The following is a 16,297-nucleotide window of genomic DNA, read 5'->3' as shown; positions in this document are numbered from 1 at the left end:
TACAAAACTTGAGATTTCTAAAAAATACAACAAGCATTTTCTCTTGCACCAAAATAAGTTCTTCACAGTCATGTAATTTTCGGTTTTCATACAGATTTGCTATATGGATAATCTGCAACATTAAGATGCCATCTTATATAAAATATTTGGCCTTCAGGTAGAATATACCATAATTAACTTTTTACCTGTAACAAATAAAGTAACCGTATGAAAGACAACCCTGTTGCTGAAAATTTCATTTATGTTACTGTAGATTTAGTCATTGTTGCGACTGTTTTATTCTACAATACAGATTTCCTCTGTTGTGACAGAACCCATTGTCTGGTAAAAATTTAAAAATTTGATATCTTATACACTAATATTTTGGCAAATAGTACTTTTGAACTTTTGAAACTGAAGCAGTGTAAATAATATCTTAACATTACAACTAAATAAAATACTAAACAGACCAGTAGTCTAAGGCATTAAGTGATAGGAATTATTCATAAAAGTCTGAAACTTACTGTGAATTATGCTAAAATTACTTTTTGTTGTATATATGTAAATCTTACACTGAGTTCCATGAAACTTGGCAGAGATATTGCATATACTACAACAAAACGCTGTGCAAAGTTTCAGCAGCAAAGAATCTTTATAAAAGAAGTTACGTCAATTTGAACTTTTAGAGGTTGAAAGTCTATTAGTATAAATCTATTATAAGACTAAAAAAATTTGATGAATAATTGGGACCTGATCTACAATACACAAAATCACAGCTGTTGTTTTCCACATTTCAATTTTTTTGGGGGTTGTTTTTAGTTCTTTATTTTTTCTTCAAAAAGAATTTGTTTCAGGAATAATGTCTGTCAAGATGCGAATTCCCTCTAGAACAGATTCTGGGACTTACATAAACTATCTGTAATTGATACATTAATAAGCATATTGTGATCAAGGTTTTACAACAGCCTGCAGTTTACATTCTCTTCATCATCTTAAATCTTTCAAAATATTTCATAAATTCGTTGCTGCCAAAAGATTCTAATTTTGAGTTGTACGCATTTATAATTACTTTGACATGACCCAGCTGGAGACTTGAACTTAAGAGACTGGAAATTACAAGACCATCACCCCTTGAACCACCCACCCTCCCCTTACCTCCCCCCCCCCCCCACCCACCACCTACCATGGATTTTTGCTGTTACCTCTAAATCTGCTGACTTCTTAAAAAGGACTTAATGTAATGCTTAACCCTTAGCCTGCTGGTGGCAAATGGTTCTGCCTTTGCGACCAGTGCAGACCAAGATCAGCCTGCACATCCGTGCAGTCTGATCATGGTCTACACTGTTCGCCATTCAGTCAGTATCTTTTTGCTAAACACCCCTTTTTACTGTTAATGGTATTGTCCAAATTGAAAGATGGACCAGTCCATTTTAGAAATTTAGCAGGCTAAGGGTTAATAAGGTGATGTACTTCTTCCTTTGCAACCATTAAACTGAAGGCCATAAATCAGGTCAAAACATGTAATGCAAATAAATAACATTCAACCCTACATATTACTATATTTTCTGGTAATTGATTTAGTCTCTAACACCCACTGTAGATCCTTCTACAAATAGCCAAGTCATTGATACAAATAGCGGTTTCAATACAGCGGCTATAATCTGTGGAGGTAATATCAATAACATATCAATACGAGTCATAAATGAATGGTCAGTCACAGTCAATGCAATTTTCTCACTGACCACAGATATTGACAAAAACGGTGACAAATTCTTAACAAAACGGAATGATTCATATACTATGCCCCAACGATAACTTGATATTTACAAACATGACTATAAATAGATTAAAATGGAACATAGGGTATTCAACATTTTACTAACATGTTACAATCTAAATATTTCGAGGTTTTGTACCAGTTAAGAATTAGCTCACTGGTAAAGCAAACAGTCCATGTTCAACAGATGTTTTGCCGTGTGGGTTCGAAACTCAGCATCAACATTTATTTTTTTAAATTTTTATTTCACTTTTGAATAAAAATTAAGATTCCTTCATGAGCTCTGTGACAACACGACAGAGGTATCTAAAGGCGAGATGGCAGATCGGAATAGTGTATTACATAACAAAGATGATATTATTAAATGCATGCACTAAGCCATGCAAATAATGAACATAATAATAGTTAGTGTCTTATATAAAGACATATATACAAATATAAGTATGCCAACGGGCAGAATGTCGAACCCACCAGTACCTTTGACCTCTAACTGTGACCTTGACCTTGGGACCTACTTTTTACGCATGACACTCCGTCTTATAATGGTAACTTTCATGCCAAGTTACATCAAAATCCTACCATGCATGAAGAAGAAATGCTCCGGACAAACTTTAATTTGACCTTTGAGATAGGAACATGGGGTTTGCGCATGACACGCCTTCTAATTGAGTTAAACATTAATGCAAAATATAAACAAGATTGGTCCATACATGTCAAAGTTATGGTCCGGTCAAAATCGTACGGGCGCACGCACATACACCGAAAGTGGCGTTCATCAAAGAAAGAAACAAAAATACGAAAACAAAAAGGAAAAATATCTAAAAAAACAACCCTCGTGAGGATTCGAACCCACAAAACGATCTGATCGCACCCAATTATTATCTGCATTTTACCCAACTGAGCTATGTTGCCATATACATAGTGGGTATTTGAAATGAAAGAAATACTAATATTTACTTGTCAAGTAATGTGCGAGCATTATGAATGGTTATTTCATCAGTTATCATGAATTAGACTCGTCCTCGTGTTTCGGCGGGAACCACGTTATCGCTGGGGATTAGTATATTTTTGATACGTTACACACATCGGTAGTCAACATTAAACATAAATAATTATCGCCAATCATAAAATAATGTTTTTCTTTCACTATCATCATTTTAGTACCAATGTTTATTGGAATAAACATCATTACTAAGTAATAAATGTTAATGACATAATGTCACTGTGCAAACATTCAACATCAAAAATAGTATACTTTTATTGGGAGTTTCATATTTTTTGTATAACTGTTTGTAGTTTTTTTCTGTCCTCTCAACCTATGAGTTTTTTTTGTTATAATGATTGCTATTTTTAATTATCTTTTCATTTTTTCTAGACAAGATTAAGAACACTTTCTCTCCTTTCTCAGAAGCTGAACTGTTTTTCAATCAAAATACAGCAAATAAATTTTAAAAAACTGAACCAACCACTGCACGGTTTTTGCTGAACCTAAAAAATTAACGGCCTGAAATCTTACAAAACAGTAACTATTTAAATTTTTTGTCTGTTAAATGTAATTGATATCAGGTAAGCACATTTAAATACCCTTAAATGGATCATTTTCAACTTTTTTCATGGTAAAATCATTGTCTCATTGTTATTGGTTCATTAAATGGGTGTATCAATTTTTTAATGAACAATCAGTTAGCTCAATCAGCTAGTCCCACTAAATTGGTTCAAATAAGTTCAACTGGGTGTGTTTTTCAGAGTTTTAATGGCTGTCTTAAATCAGGTTTTGTAGTCAAAATCCTCTCATTTTAAATTCAAATGAATGAAATTAGTGCAAGTGACTAATGCTGGCAAACATAAGAAATATAAACTCAGCAAAATCTGATACTGAAAAAGATATGGGTCGTCTCATGGATTTTTTTTTTTTTGAGAATGACTTTCGCTGTACTAAGTTAAAATTCAAAAGAAATACAGTAACTGTTGTGAGAGTGTATTTTTGCACTTTGCACATTATAACCAAATTGGAATAAACCTAATTTTATAAAATGAGTTCTGTTTTAACAATTAGTCATTCTTATGATATGGTAATTGTTATTATATGCATTTTTTTGCATGAAAAATGATATACTGAACATCTCTTGAACGAAATTATAAATCTATTACCTCCCTTTTATGTACTTTGGATGCCTGTAATACAGAGATTAGATTAAGTGGAAAAGTCTTTCTATGAGCATAAATTATCATTAAAATAGCTGTAGTACAAATGATTTGAATAGCTGGAGATTCAATGTAACTCCCTTCAATATGCTCACATTTAATATTAATATGTTTATCAATAAAGGGAGGTAATAACACAAATTTGTAACCATAACAAGGATATTTATTTTTTTTGGATAGAAATATAGCTCTGTAATATCAGCCAGTTGTGTTTTCTAACAACAAAATGTGTGAAAAAAATTGTAAAAACTTCTAACAAGGTGATCATTGTTCCCCTTCCCATCCGACACCTTAAAGCTGCTGCAGACATACCAACACCCTCTACAAATGAAGTGACAGTGGGATCCAGCTAACCTATAATCAAAATCTGATGTCAGAAAACAAATGCTATTGTTATACAAAGTAATAGTAGCTAATTCTGTGACAAACCCTAGGATTCTAAGAGGTATCTGTTAATAATGTAAACAATCAATATTAATTATGAAGAAAAATTCCGCAAGGGAAAACTTCCCAATTTCCGCTGACTTTTCTTTTCTAGTGTAATTGATTATCCAGGTTTTTATTATAATGCTATTATCAGTTACTGGCAATTCATTCTGGTCATAATACTGAGGATAACCTTTTCTTTGCTTTAAATATATGCTATAGAACAGTCAAAACTGGTTATAACATCTACAAAGTAACATTTTAGAAATAAGGACATATCTTATGCTATTGAATATATATATACACTGTGAAATCATTTTGTATTCTTATGCGGAATTTGTGGTTGCATCTATCCACAAAACTATATATCGAAACAAACAAATAAAAAGTCCGCTGAATTTGACTTTTCAAAATGTGAAATCCACAAGAAAGAGTCATTTTGGCCAAAACCATGGAACTTTATGTCCACGAAATTTAATGATATTGTTGTGCTTGGGCAGGCATACACATTAATGGCAGAGCTCGGGGAAATACCCGTTGTCTCCAAAAAGCCTTTCTTTTCTCAATCTTGCCCAGGTAGCACAAATTTAGTTGTTCAAGTGTGCAAAAACACTTTACAATTTTCAATTCTACAACACTGTCAAATGCATGAAAAATTGTAACATGCTTCAAGAAAATGTATCAATATAGGAACACATGCATAGTCATCAGAGAAACACACAACTGAGAAATGCATCAAGGAACAGAGAGTAACTGGTAACAAAGAAGAACTGGGAATAGAGTGGAACAACTGGGAAAGGAGTGTGCCTGGAAAATGGTGTGCATCTGGGAACAGAGTGGAACAACTGGAAAAGGAGTGTACCTGGGAATGGTGTGCATCTGGGAACAGAGTGGAACAACTGGAAAAGGAGTGTACCTGGAAAAATGGTGTGCATCTGGGAACAGAGTGGAACAACTGAAAAAGGAGTGTACTTGGGAATGGTGTGCATCTGGGAACAGAGTGGAACAACTGGAAAAGGAGTGTACCTGGAAAAATAGTGTGCATCTGGGAACAGAGTGGAACAACTGGAAAAGGAGTGTACTTGGGAATGGTGTGCATCTGGGAACAGAGTCAAACTGGAAAAGTAGTGTACCTGGAAAAATGGTGTGCATCTGGGAACACAGTGAAACAACTGGAAAAGGAGTGTACCTGGGAATGGTGTGCATCTGGGAACAGGGTCAAACTTGAAAAGAATTTATTTATTTGGGTTTTACGGCCCACTAACACAGTATAGGTTATATGGTGCCAAACAGGGCTACAAATTTTGGTTTCACATCTCATTTACATCGAAATAAAAACATGAGGTATGGAATCAAAATTTGCATACCTGCTGGAATCACAGAGTTACTGCAAAACCAAGTGTTAAGACCCTATTAGTCACCTTTTACGATCATGCAAGGGTAAGGCAGTGGTTCCAATTCTTTTCATACACAGATCGTCCCTGAACAAGGAGTGTACCTGGAAAAATGATGTGCTTCTGGGAACAGAGTGGAACAACTGGAAAAGGAGTGTACCTGGAAAAATGGTGTGCATCTGGGAACAGTGTGGAACAACTGGAAAAGGAGTGTACCTGGGAATGGTGTGCATCTGGGAACAGAGTGGAACAACTGGAAAAGGAGTGTACCTGGAAAAATGATGTGCTTCTGGGAACAGAGTGGAACAACTGGAAAAGGAGTGTACCTGGAAAAATGGTGTGCATCTGGGAATAGAGTGGAACAACTGGAAAAGGAGTGTACCTGGGAATGGTGTGCATCTGGGAACAGAGTGGAACAACTGGCAAAAAAGTGTACCTGGGAATGGTGCACATCTGGGAACAGAGTGGAGCAACTGGAAATGGAGTGTACCTAGGAATGGTGTGCATCTGGGAACAGAATGTAACTGAGAATGGAGTGTATTAAACCAGTGAAAGTATAACTGGTAAAATCTTGTTTTCAGGTCGGCTGTGTCTTCAATTTCCATGAAATTAAAAAACTACTGCCATGATAATTGCTACACTAAAAACAGACAAATATCCAATATCTGTCACTCTAAGAGAGGCTTCTTTCCAAATTTATCTTCATGATGACCTATATAAGGAAACTATAAACCTTAATTCCATCTAACATGAGATGTCTCGTAGACTAAATCTGTGTTATGGCTGTTTACATCAGATCAGCCAGACAAACAATCAAAACAGTGATTGATCTGTTTTCTTATGCATTATCTATAGCACTCATATGGTATGGTACAGATTTCTTCAAAATATCCATATCTTTCCAAAGAATTAAAACAGGCCCAGTATCCCTTATGTTTCTCCAAAAATATCTGTACCCTTTCAAATACTAAAACTAATATGGTAAATAAGTTTCTCCACAACAATCTGTATTTCAAGCATTTTAACACTCATATAGTATCATATACCATTACTTTTGGTCCAATATTTTCCATCTGAAAACACCCACCCTAAAATAAGACTGAACCAGTCAAAATTTCGGAAAAAGCATCTGAATGTTTTTTTAAAGCCATTATCTGAAGCTTTTCTGTGTATTTTTAATTCATTTTTATGCAAGGACTTGTAAAAACCAGTTTATAGCACAGTTTTATAAAGGTAAACAAACTTGCATGCGTCAATATTAGCCAATCAAATTTCACCTTATAATAGTAATAATGATCAATCATTCGCAAGTTCCATGCACAAAACTGACTGGTTCACAATTTAATGAAATGGTGGAGTATATCCTTTAAAGGAAAATAATTCTGGGCAGTATCGAGGTCTGTAGAAGACTTTCTATAGATCTGGGACCCTCTCATCAATTACTTACAGACTGAGACTGGTTGATTGGTTCCAATAAACTTGCTGGGTATAATTGGAACTAGAAATTCAAGTGTACTGATGCTTGTAAATGTCAATGTTCCTACTGGGGATCAAATGTATGAAACTGAATAGGTCTTATTGACTTCTGCACCATAAAATCACTCCAGAATATTCTTATCACTGACTGCATGGGAATATAGTGGTATATGTATGTTGCACAAGTTTTTTTTCTTGTTTTTATGATGGAAAATATATCTTTATGATCCTGTAAATATAATATATATCCCAGGCGAAATGATGACCACAATGACCATGGTCACCATGGTTTCTGATGGTTGACTATGTTTTAATGTGGTCAACCACCAAATACCATGGTGAAAACATGGTAAGGAGCATGGTCGGCCATGGTCAGATAAGATTGGCCAAATTGGTCAGACATGGTCAAAAAAGACGATCAACAGATTGAACATGGTTTACCGTGGTCAATTTTATTTTAACCACGGTTGACCATGGACTACCATGGTCATGTTAGTAATTGTCACACTAATCAAGTTTTACAATGCACCAAAGATGCCTGACTGCATTTTTGCTCCAAAAGTTTTCCTAGTTATAGAATAATTAATTTTCCTGCATTTATAGACAGATTCAAAGGTAAACTTTTATAGTCTGACTATAATTTGTTGTCATCTTAGCAATTTTATGACAAATAAATGTCTGACTTGCAAGAATTGATGGACTGCAACTGTCATGTATTTTCAAAACCCTTTCAAATTCAAATTTATACAGTTATTGACAGTCAATAATCACTACGGTCGACCATGGTCGTGGATCTTGGTATATTACTGATATGTCAAGTAAAAAAAAACTCACCTCTATAGGAAATACTATCTTTTTTATAACAAAAAACAATAATTCTCACGGCCTGAAAATGCTGTAAGCTGTTGTTTTTATGCCAGAATTGTAACCTCATGTCAGGTCAATGTTTTGTAAACATGAACTTTGCTCTGGACAGAAAAAAAAATGTATACAAACAATTACCTGTATATAATCAAGTGTACCAACTTAACTTTTTATAATACGAGTCAATTCAAATATAAAGGAGATATGAAATATGTTACATTTTTCAAGTATTTTGTAAAGAAGTTTTATATAGTTTTAAATAATGACAATATAATATGATGAAAACTATTTTCATTTTGCAAAAGAACTATAATTTTTGAAATGGTGACCAAAATTACTGTTTTTTTGCTGGGTTGAGTCACACCTACAATTTACGGTTATATGGCAACTTCTTCCCCACTTTTGACTGGTGGAAGAAGACCACAACGGGCACTACTTCATGGTAGGGTACATGGACTGAACCCCCGACCTTCCATATGCCAGCTAATTTCTACACACCAAATTGAAGTGAGGTTTTGAACCCAAATTTGGCAAGTGACTCGAAGTCTCCAAAAGCCGTATACCTCATGTTTTATATGCTTGTTTTCAATCACACTGTTATTTCATAAAGCTAGAACATACTTTATTTCCTTAATATGAAATTGTCCAAATAAAATAGATTTATTTATTTGGGTTTTACGGCACACCAACACAGTATAGGTTATATGGTGCCGAACAGGACTACAAATTTTGGTTTCACATCTCATCTACATCGAAATAAAAACATGAGGTATGAAATCAAAATTTGCATACCGGCTGGAATCACAGAGTTACAGCAAAACGAAGTGTTAAGACCCCATTAGTCGCCTCTTATGATCATGCAAGGGTAAGGCAGTGGTTCCAATTCTTTTCATACACAGATCATCCCAGAACCAATAGAAGAATGATTTTCAAAAGTTTCATTGCAATTACGAAAAATCTACAGAAAAAGAAACACCATCATTCGCATCATACAATGATTCACATCTACCAATCATTAAAAACTTTCACATTTAAGTGCTTCATACAATATAGGAAACATGTTATTCATTGTTCTCTCAGACAGAAATTAAATCACACCATATTGACTCATGTGTTTATCCAATCACGCCCTCCAGTCTCATTTAGTCACTTAGAATTGTACTTATTCATGAAGTCTTCTCCCATGGCCACACTAGAACCATAGTATTTTTCAATGTAACTTTATTATGCTGAAAATTTTTCTGAGAAGCCCAAAACATTTTTTGAAGTGTAACATATTATTCAAATTACTGAAAATGCTAACAAGAGCACCGCCTATGGATGCCATCGCTCGTCTGCAAGTGCTGGTCAGTACGTAAGAAAAATGTTATAGCTCAGAACTTTCTAAGTACAAAAAGGGCAATAATTCTGACAAAATGCAAGACAGAGTTATGGTTCTTGGCCTACATAGTCATCTAATGATGATAAACAGGTGTTCAAAGTTTCAAAGGCTGCTCTTATAGTTTTGAAGAAAAGTGGACTAAACAAAAAATTAACAAGAAATACTCAATTCTTTAAGTACAAAAAAGGTCATTATTTGACAAAGTGCAAATCAGAGTTATGGTTCTTGGTCCTACACAGCACATAATGATGATAAACAAGTGTACAAAGTTTCAAAGCTGTAGCTCTTATAGTTTTGAAGAAAAGGTGGACTTAAACAAAAAATTTAACCTTGAAACTCAAATTTTTTAAGTATAAAAAGGGCCACAATTTTGACAAAATGCAAATCAGAGTTATGGTTCTTGGCCTACTAAGTCTTCTAATGATGACAAACAAGTGTGCAAAGTTTCAAAGCTGTAGCTCTTATGGATTTTGAGAAAAGGCAGACCTAAACAGAAATTTTAACCAACGCCATTCACGACATTAACCTTGTAGATTTTTTTCAAAAATCAGACAAGTTAAAAATAACACAAATCTGTTTCAGTGTGAGATGAGACACATATGTCTAATTGAATTTAATAATCCCATTGTTTCACTAAGTCAGACAAATCCACTTGAAATCTGCATCCTTCTAGACATTGAAAACTTGACTAGTGTCTTTGATACAATTATTTTGGACATTAACTGTTACACATAGACACAAAAATCTCAAAATAGTATACTGCAGATTCAGTGCCAGTTTTCTAGCTAAAATTTTAGTTACATACTTTATAGTCTATTCTCTCTCTCTCTCTCTCTCTCCCTCATTCTCTCTTTCTGAGCAAGTTCACAGCAAGGGTAAACTCTGGTAACTTAACAGCTGAAATGAGTGCTTATCTAAAATTTCTGGCTATCTCGAAGACATTTTCAAGTCCTGTCCTGAAAACAGGTGCACAAAATATCATTTTAAGTTGAATATCGGTTATCCTGAGGCAAAATGCTGGATCCCTAGGAGTCTGAGATACTGAGATTCAACTGTACAGATCTAAACATACCTTCTCCACAGAAGAGCTGTACTCTACTAACTCTGCTTTCACACAGGGGTTTCTGGTTCCCGGTCTGTAATGCTCATTCAGAATGAGCAGTACTCATTGCCAGGGCCAACACTGTGATTTGTCAGTTACTTTATAGCTGAGATTAATTAGCCTGCCACTACCTACTTTCAGATGAACTCGAGTTTCCCTCTCTGATAATAATATACTGTTCCTTATAATCTGTTATTGACATAATTCCATAGTCTCTCTTAGATATAATAATTGTTTACTGTTCTAGGTAACATTTTCATTATATTCTAGGTAACAAGGCAGCTGCAATAAAACCTTGAAAACAATTACTGTATGGGTAAGAGGAAAATGTAAATTTCTACGTTCACCAGGACATGTCATTAGCCCTTACCATGCTGGACATGATTGATTCTGCCTTTGTGACCCGTGTAGATCATTGTCAGCCTGTACATCTGTGCAGTCTGATCATGATCTGCACTTTTCACTATTCAGCCAGTGTCTTTTTAGTAAGCACCCCTTTTAACAGTTAATGGTACTGTCCAAATTGGAAGATGGACAAGCTCATTACTGAAATTAATTTAGCAAAGTTAAGAGGTTAGTCAAAAACTGTAAGATTTCATGTACAATATCTAACATAATTTAGCAATGATAAACCATCTGGTATTTCCAGTGTCGCAATATTTACTTCACATACAAACTTGTTCGGCAGATTATAATCCATATTTGTATCGGATGACATTTTTTCAATTTTCTCCATATAAACAAGTTTACTTGTATGTTTACGCATTGCAAATTTTAAGTGCTGAATTACTAGGAAACAATGATGTGAGTGCTTGTCACTGACATTAATTTCTATCTCTTAATCTGATATATCAATGCTGTAATTTGTATACCATTCCTGGGTATACCCATGCTGACCCAAAGTATACTTGTAATGTTACAAACTTTTGTAAGGTTTCGATGGAGGCCTTGAAACAACCAAAATCTGAAAACAACACCAAATCTACGTACTAACAGTAGTGATTAACATAAAATTCCTAGAACCTACATTAAATAAGCTGCTTTTAGATAAACATGTGTTCCCCGAATCCTAATCAAAATGTAATTCGAAAAGACAAGCTCAGCCTTACAGGACTTCATCTTCGGACAGTTTAAGGCCTTTAAAACTCCCAATTTTCAATCTGAGCAGTTACAACACATTTGTTCGTTTTGAGATGTCATTGTCAATTAAGAGTTGGAAGATTTGTGTGAAATCAACGACAAAGGTAAATCAATAGTTTCCACAATAGTATACATATGCTTTATACAAAGGCATTATTTCAAAGGTAGAAACAATTTGTTGTCAAAGGTTCTTATACATACACGAAAAATGATTAAGTTTTTCCCTTTTACTTTGAAAATGTGACTTTAAACTGTACAATATCGGAAACAGTTTTCTCCCTTCGTAAATGAATGCATTTGTAAAGAAATAAAGTAAACTATTGCTAAAACTGTGTTCACTTGTTATCGAAATTTCACCACTCGCACGCTACTGCAAATGCATCAAAACAAACATGTGTAACTGTTCTTTGAAAATGGTGAGTTTTTAAAGGCGTTTAACTGTCCGGAAGTGTAGCCCCTTTAGGCAGCCCTTTTCCGGAATTCAATGTTTATATCAGTATACTGACACTTGTTTCGTAAAGTAATATACATGTTTTACATGCTGTTCAATTTTCATGTCAAACAACTCTTTCTTTCTATGATTTGGTGTTGTTTGATTTTTGTTTGTCAAGGCCTCCATCGAAACCTTAACGGTGAGGATGTATAATCATAAGTGTGTGTTCGGGTTGAGCAATTTTTTAAACAATTTTTCAGCCATATAAACGACGGTGTTTACTTGTAGCAGTTAGCGCATTGCCAAATTTTATAGTGCTGCCTTACTGGAATATCATGCTGTAGACACGTGACTTAGTACCCAAACCCAGACTGACCAGTCCTAATACTATCATCTTAATGCTGAGCGCCAAGCGAGGAAGCTGCTAGTACCGTATTGCATGAACTCACAACCTTCCAAACTCAAAGCAGGCGCTGTACCGCTAGGCTACCAAGGTGGCGATAATCATGTAAGTGTGTAAAACTTACCTCTGTAAGGGCATGCAGCTGTCCCTCATGAACACACACACCCATAAATCTGAAAATTCAAAACAAAATCTACGTTACCTTAACATACACTTTTCCCCTAGAACCTAATATTGAATTAAGAGCTGCTTTTGAGATAAATGCATGTTTCCCACAACTGCCTAATCATCTGAATAGTAGTATATCAGACAACCATGCACCAAGACCTCAACTGCCTTATCAGACTTTCAGTGCTTTGACTATAAAGAACAAGTTTCAAGGGCCATAATTCCGAACTGCCTGGGCCAATTTTGGTTAGTTATCAATCTTGGCTGAGGAGTTATTGGCAAACACATTTTGTTCAAGTTTGGTGAAGATCGGATCAAAAATGTTCAACTTAAGAGTGCGGAAAAGATTTGTGTCAGACAGACACACAGACAGGAGTAAATCAATATGTCTCCCACACCACTGTAAGTACAAATAAGGACTTTATACAAGGCACTATTTCACAAGTTTACAGAATCACTGGCTGCATGGTCACAATGTGTTTTATTACAGGACACAAAAAATGAATTTCAAAGTTTTTTTCTCTAAATCTTTTACTTTAGCCAAGCAAACCTGTGTTGAACTTTAAACTGGTCAATAGCTCAAACTATGAACCTGCAACTTATATTAGGAGTTATAATTTGACAAGCTATTTACTAAAGGCTAGAATACACTAATAACAAGAATGAAACAAAATCAAGAACAGTTTAAGCCAGCAGTATATTTTTCAGCAGTTGATCAAGTAACTTTAGACAGAATGAAGCCCTTTTTTATACCAAATATGACAGATTTTATGTAAAATTATTACTATTTTACAGTTATCTGATATTTAATAATGTATACCTTATATGCATAGGCTGATGATACAAAAAATGAACATCTTCAAACAAGATGATATATTCTGTCAGCTGTGATGAAAAACATTTGCTAATTCTGAAACTTTGCATGCAGACTATTTTTTTTTTCACCTTGAACGAACTGATTTATTCTTTGAAGTCAAATAATAATTTCTTCATTCATAAAGTACGGCTCGTTGCTTTTTCGCAATTAATGTGACAAAATTATTTCGTAATAGCTACCGTGAAATTAAAGCAGGTCATAAGTACGAACAAAGTGAACCTTTTTATCTGCCCATCAGTTTAGGTTTTTAATGTATATTTATTATCATTTTTAGTACCATATAGATGTTAAATTGTCCATAATGAAAATAAACTTTAAACTTAATGTCCCGAAAATGAAAAGAAAACCGCTTTATCATCATCCATATTAATGCAAACATGGCGAAACATAAATCTAGGTACCAATTTCATTCATCTTTTTGATTCTCAAAACATTTTCTCTTCGCAACGTACATCAGCTATACATTACTTCATTAACTTAATTTGTTTTAAAACACATAAAAACAGTTTAGGAGTTCGTCAAGTTTGACTGTTTAGGTCCAGCTTTAATAGTGAATGTAGATGCTCACTTGTCCACAAAGGTGTTATTTTGGTCATAGGAACACAATGTGGGTAGAACCATAAGCTTTCCTCAAGCCAGATGGTGGTTACAGTCATATATTTGATTCCAGGTAGATGTATGTAAATGAGCTTGTGGTTTTAAAAGGATCTACAATTTGTAGTCAATCATAATTGAATAAATAGGTCAATTATTCTAAAAGTACATCAAATACTATATGAACATACAACATCTTTCTTGACATCACCAAGCCCTTTGGCAATTAATGTTATCAAATCATATAAAATTATTTTACGTTTCACAACATTTTTTTTCTGTATTCAACGTTGTACTTTAACTTAGTGAAAATACTGATAATTATAATTACATGTATCTACAGATATTAAGAATTATATTTAGAATTATAATAACAAAATATGATGTCCATTTTACAAAATTACATTTAATATTTTTACACCTTTTCAACAAATTTTAAATCAATAAAATCGTAAAAAATGTAATTCGCATTTGGAAAAAAAAAGACTGAAAATGTCTACATTATAATAAAATATTAAGTACAAAATTATGATGAGAAACCTCTTAAAAATGTGCACAGTAGATAAAATATCCATGTTGACAGGAAAAGCTACTGATAAATGCCCGACTTAAAAGAACTAGTCAAGTCATCACTTGAGATAGGGCCTATTTGAAAGATAGAAACTATTTTAATGATCAAGAATACTTTCTGTTCTTTATACTGCTAAATATCGGAAAAATAATTTAAAATTTTACTACTATCTGATGAATTCTCCTGTCAAATGCCTGTGACCATGACCTTGGAGGTACAGACTTGACTTTTGCATATGTGTGACCATGTCCTAGGACATGTTGGAGGAATAAGCTTGACTCTTGCATATGTGTGACCATGACCTTGGATCCATAGACTTGACTTTGCATATATATGTGTGACTATGACCTTGGAGGTATAAGCTTGACACTTGCATATGTGTGATTATTACCTTGGAAGTATAGACCTGACTCTTGCATACGTATGACCATGACCTTGGAGGTACAGACCACACTCTTGCATACAAACACTGTAAAATTTCATTGGAACCCCTTTAATAGAAATATGTACTGCTGAAACTATATTTAAATTTTGACACTGATTTCACCAGTACAAGAGACCAGTCTAAAATGCAATCTTGCTATTGGTCAATTTCAAAAGTGGGCTGACAGAATCGACCAATCAGTTACTAGAATAATGAGACTAGTGAGCTAATTCAGCTTAATGACCATAGTCTCCGGCCCAAATATAAATTCACACCAAGGTATCTGTTACAATTTCATCATGTGTCTTTAGATTTGTTTTCAGAAATGCACAACTTCTAAGGAAGGAAGCAGAACTTGCACAGCTGAAGGAGCACAAAAATTTTCTGTGACAGAATGAGCGCATACTGTAAAATCATTTAATTCCGTGGGCATGAAATTTCGTGGTTTAGGTCAGAATGGCAAATTCGTGGGGATATGCATTCGTGGATTACAACTTTTGAACATAAAATGAATGGGAATTCCACTTATTCGTTGGGATTAAATTTCGTGGATTGACTCAACCACGAAATCCACGAAAATTAATGCCCCACGATTATTAATGATTTCACAGTACTTCTTGGTGCAAGCTTAATGAAAAAAATTATTTCTAACTTATAAATGATAAATATTTGTTCTTTGGACTGAGTAAAAATTGTAAAAAAAAACATAAATGAACTTTTTAATGCAACAACATAAATTTAAATCATAAAGATGAAGAGTATGCATATAGTGCAAAATATTACTGTTTGAGGTTCCATTGTAACTTAAGGGAAAGGAGTAACTTATACGATGTTGTAAGAATAGATGCAGACAGGTAAATATCCACACAAATTCTTGGCAGTTAATACTGGTACAACCTTGTCAACATGTTTTCTTCTCCATTTCTGTCAAATGATATACCATTTAATGTCGAAATGAGGAATATATGAATGAAAACACAAATCTTCCTTAATACAACATGTTATTATGAGTGGACAAGAACATGTCAGATTAAAAGATTACAATGAAAAAGCTTTCAGAAATGTAGTTCAAAAAGTTAAACA

At 34.2% G+C, this 16,297-nt stretch overlaps 1 protein-coding gene across 1 annotated transcript in view; it reads right to left on the bottom strand.

Moving 5' to 3' along the window:
* Positions 1–16,297, bottom strand: part of LOC123524282 (dual specificity testis-specific protein kinase 2-like) — a 60,560-nt gene that overhangs the window by 29,124 nt on the left and 15,139 nt on the right. The window contains exon 3 of the mRNA XM_045302357.2: positions 12,705–12,753. Within this exon, the coding sequence (XP_045158292.2) occupies positions 12,705–12,753 (49 nt within the window). The remainder of the gene's footprint in view (positions 1–12,704; positions 12,754–16,297) is intronic.

This window comes from Mercenaria mercenaria, chromosome 3, assembly GCF_021730395.1.
Source record: "Mercenaria mercenaria strain notata chromosome 3, MADL_Memer_1, whole genome shotgun sequence".
Taxonomy (NCBI): Eukaryota; Metazoa; Mollusca; class Bivalvia; order Venerida; family Veneridae; genus Mercenaria; species Mercenaria mercenaria.
Note: the sequence above shows the minus strand (reverse complement) of the source record. Positions and strands in the feature narration are given on the sequence as shown.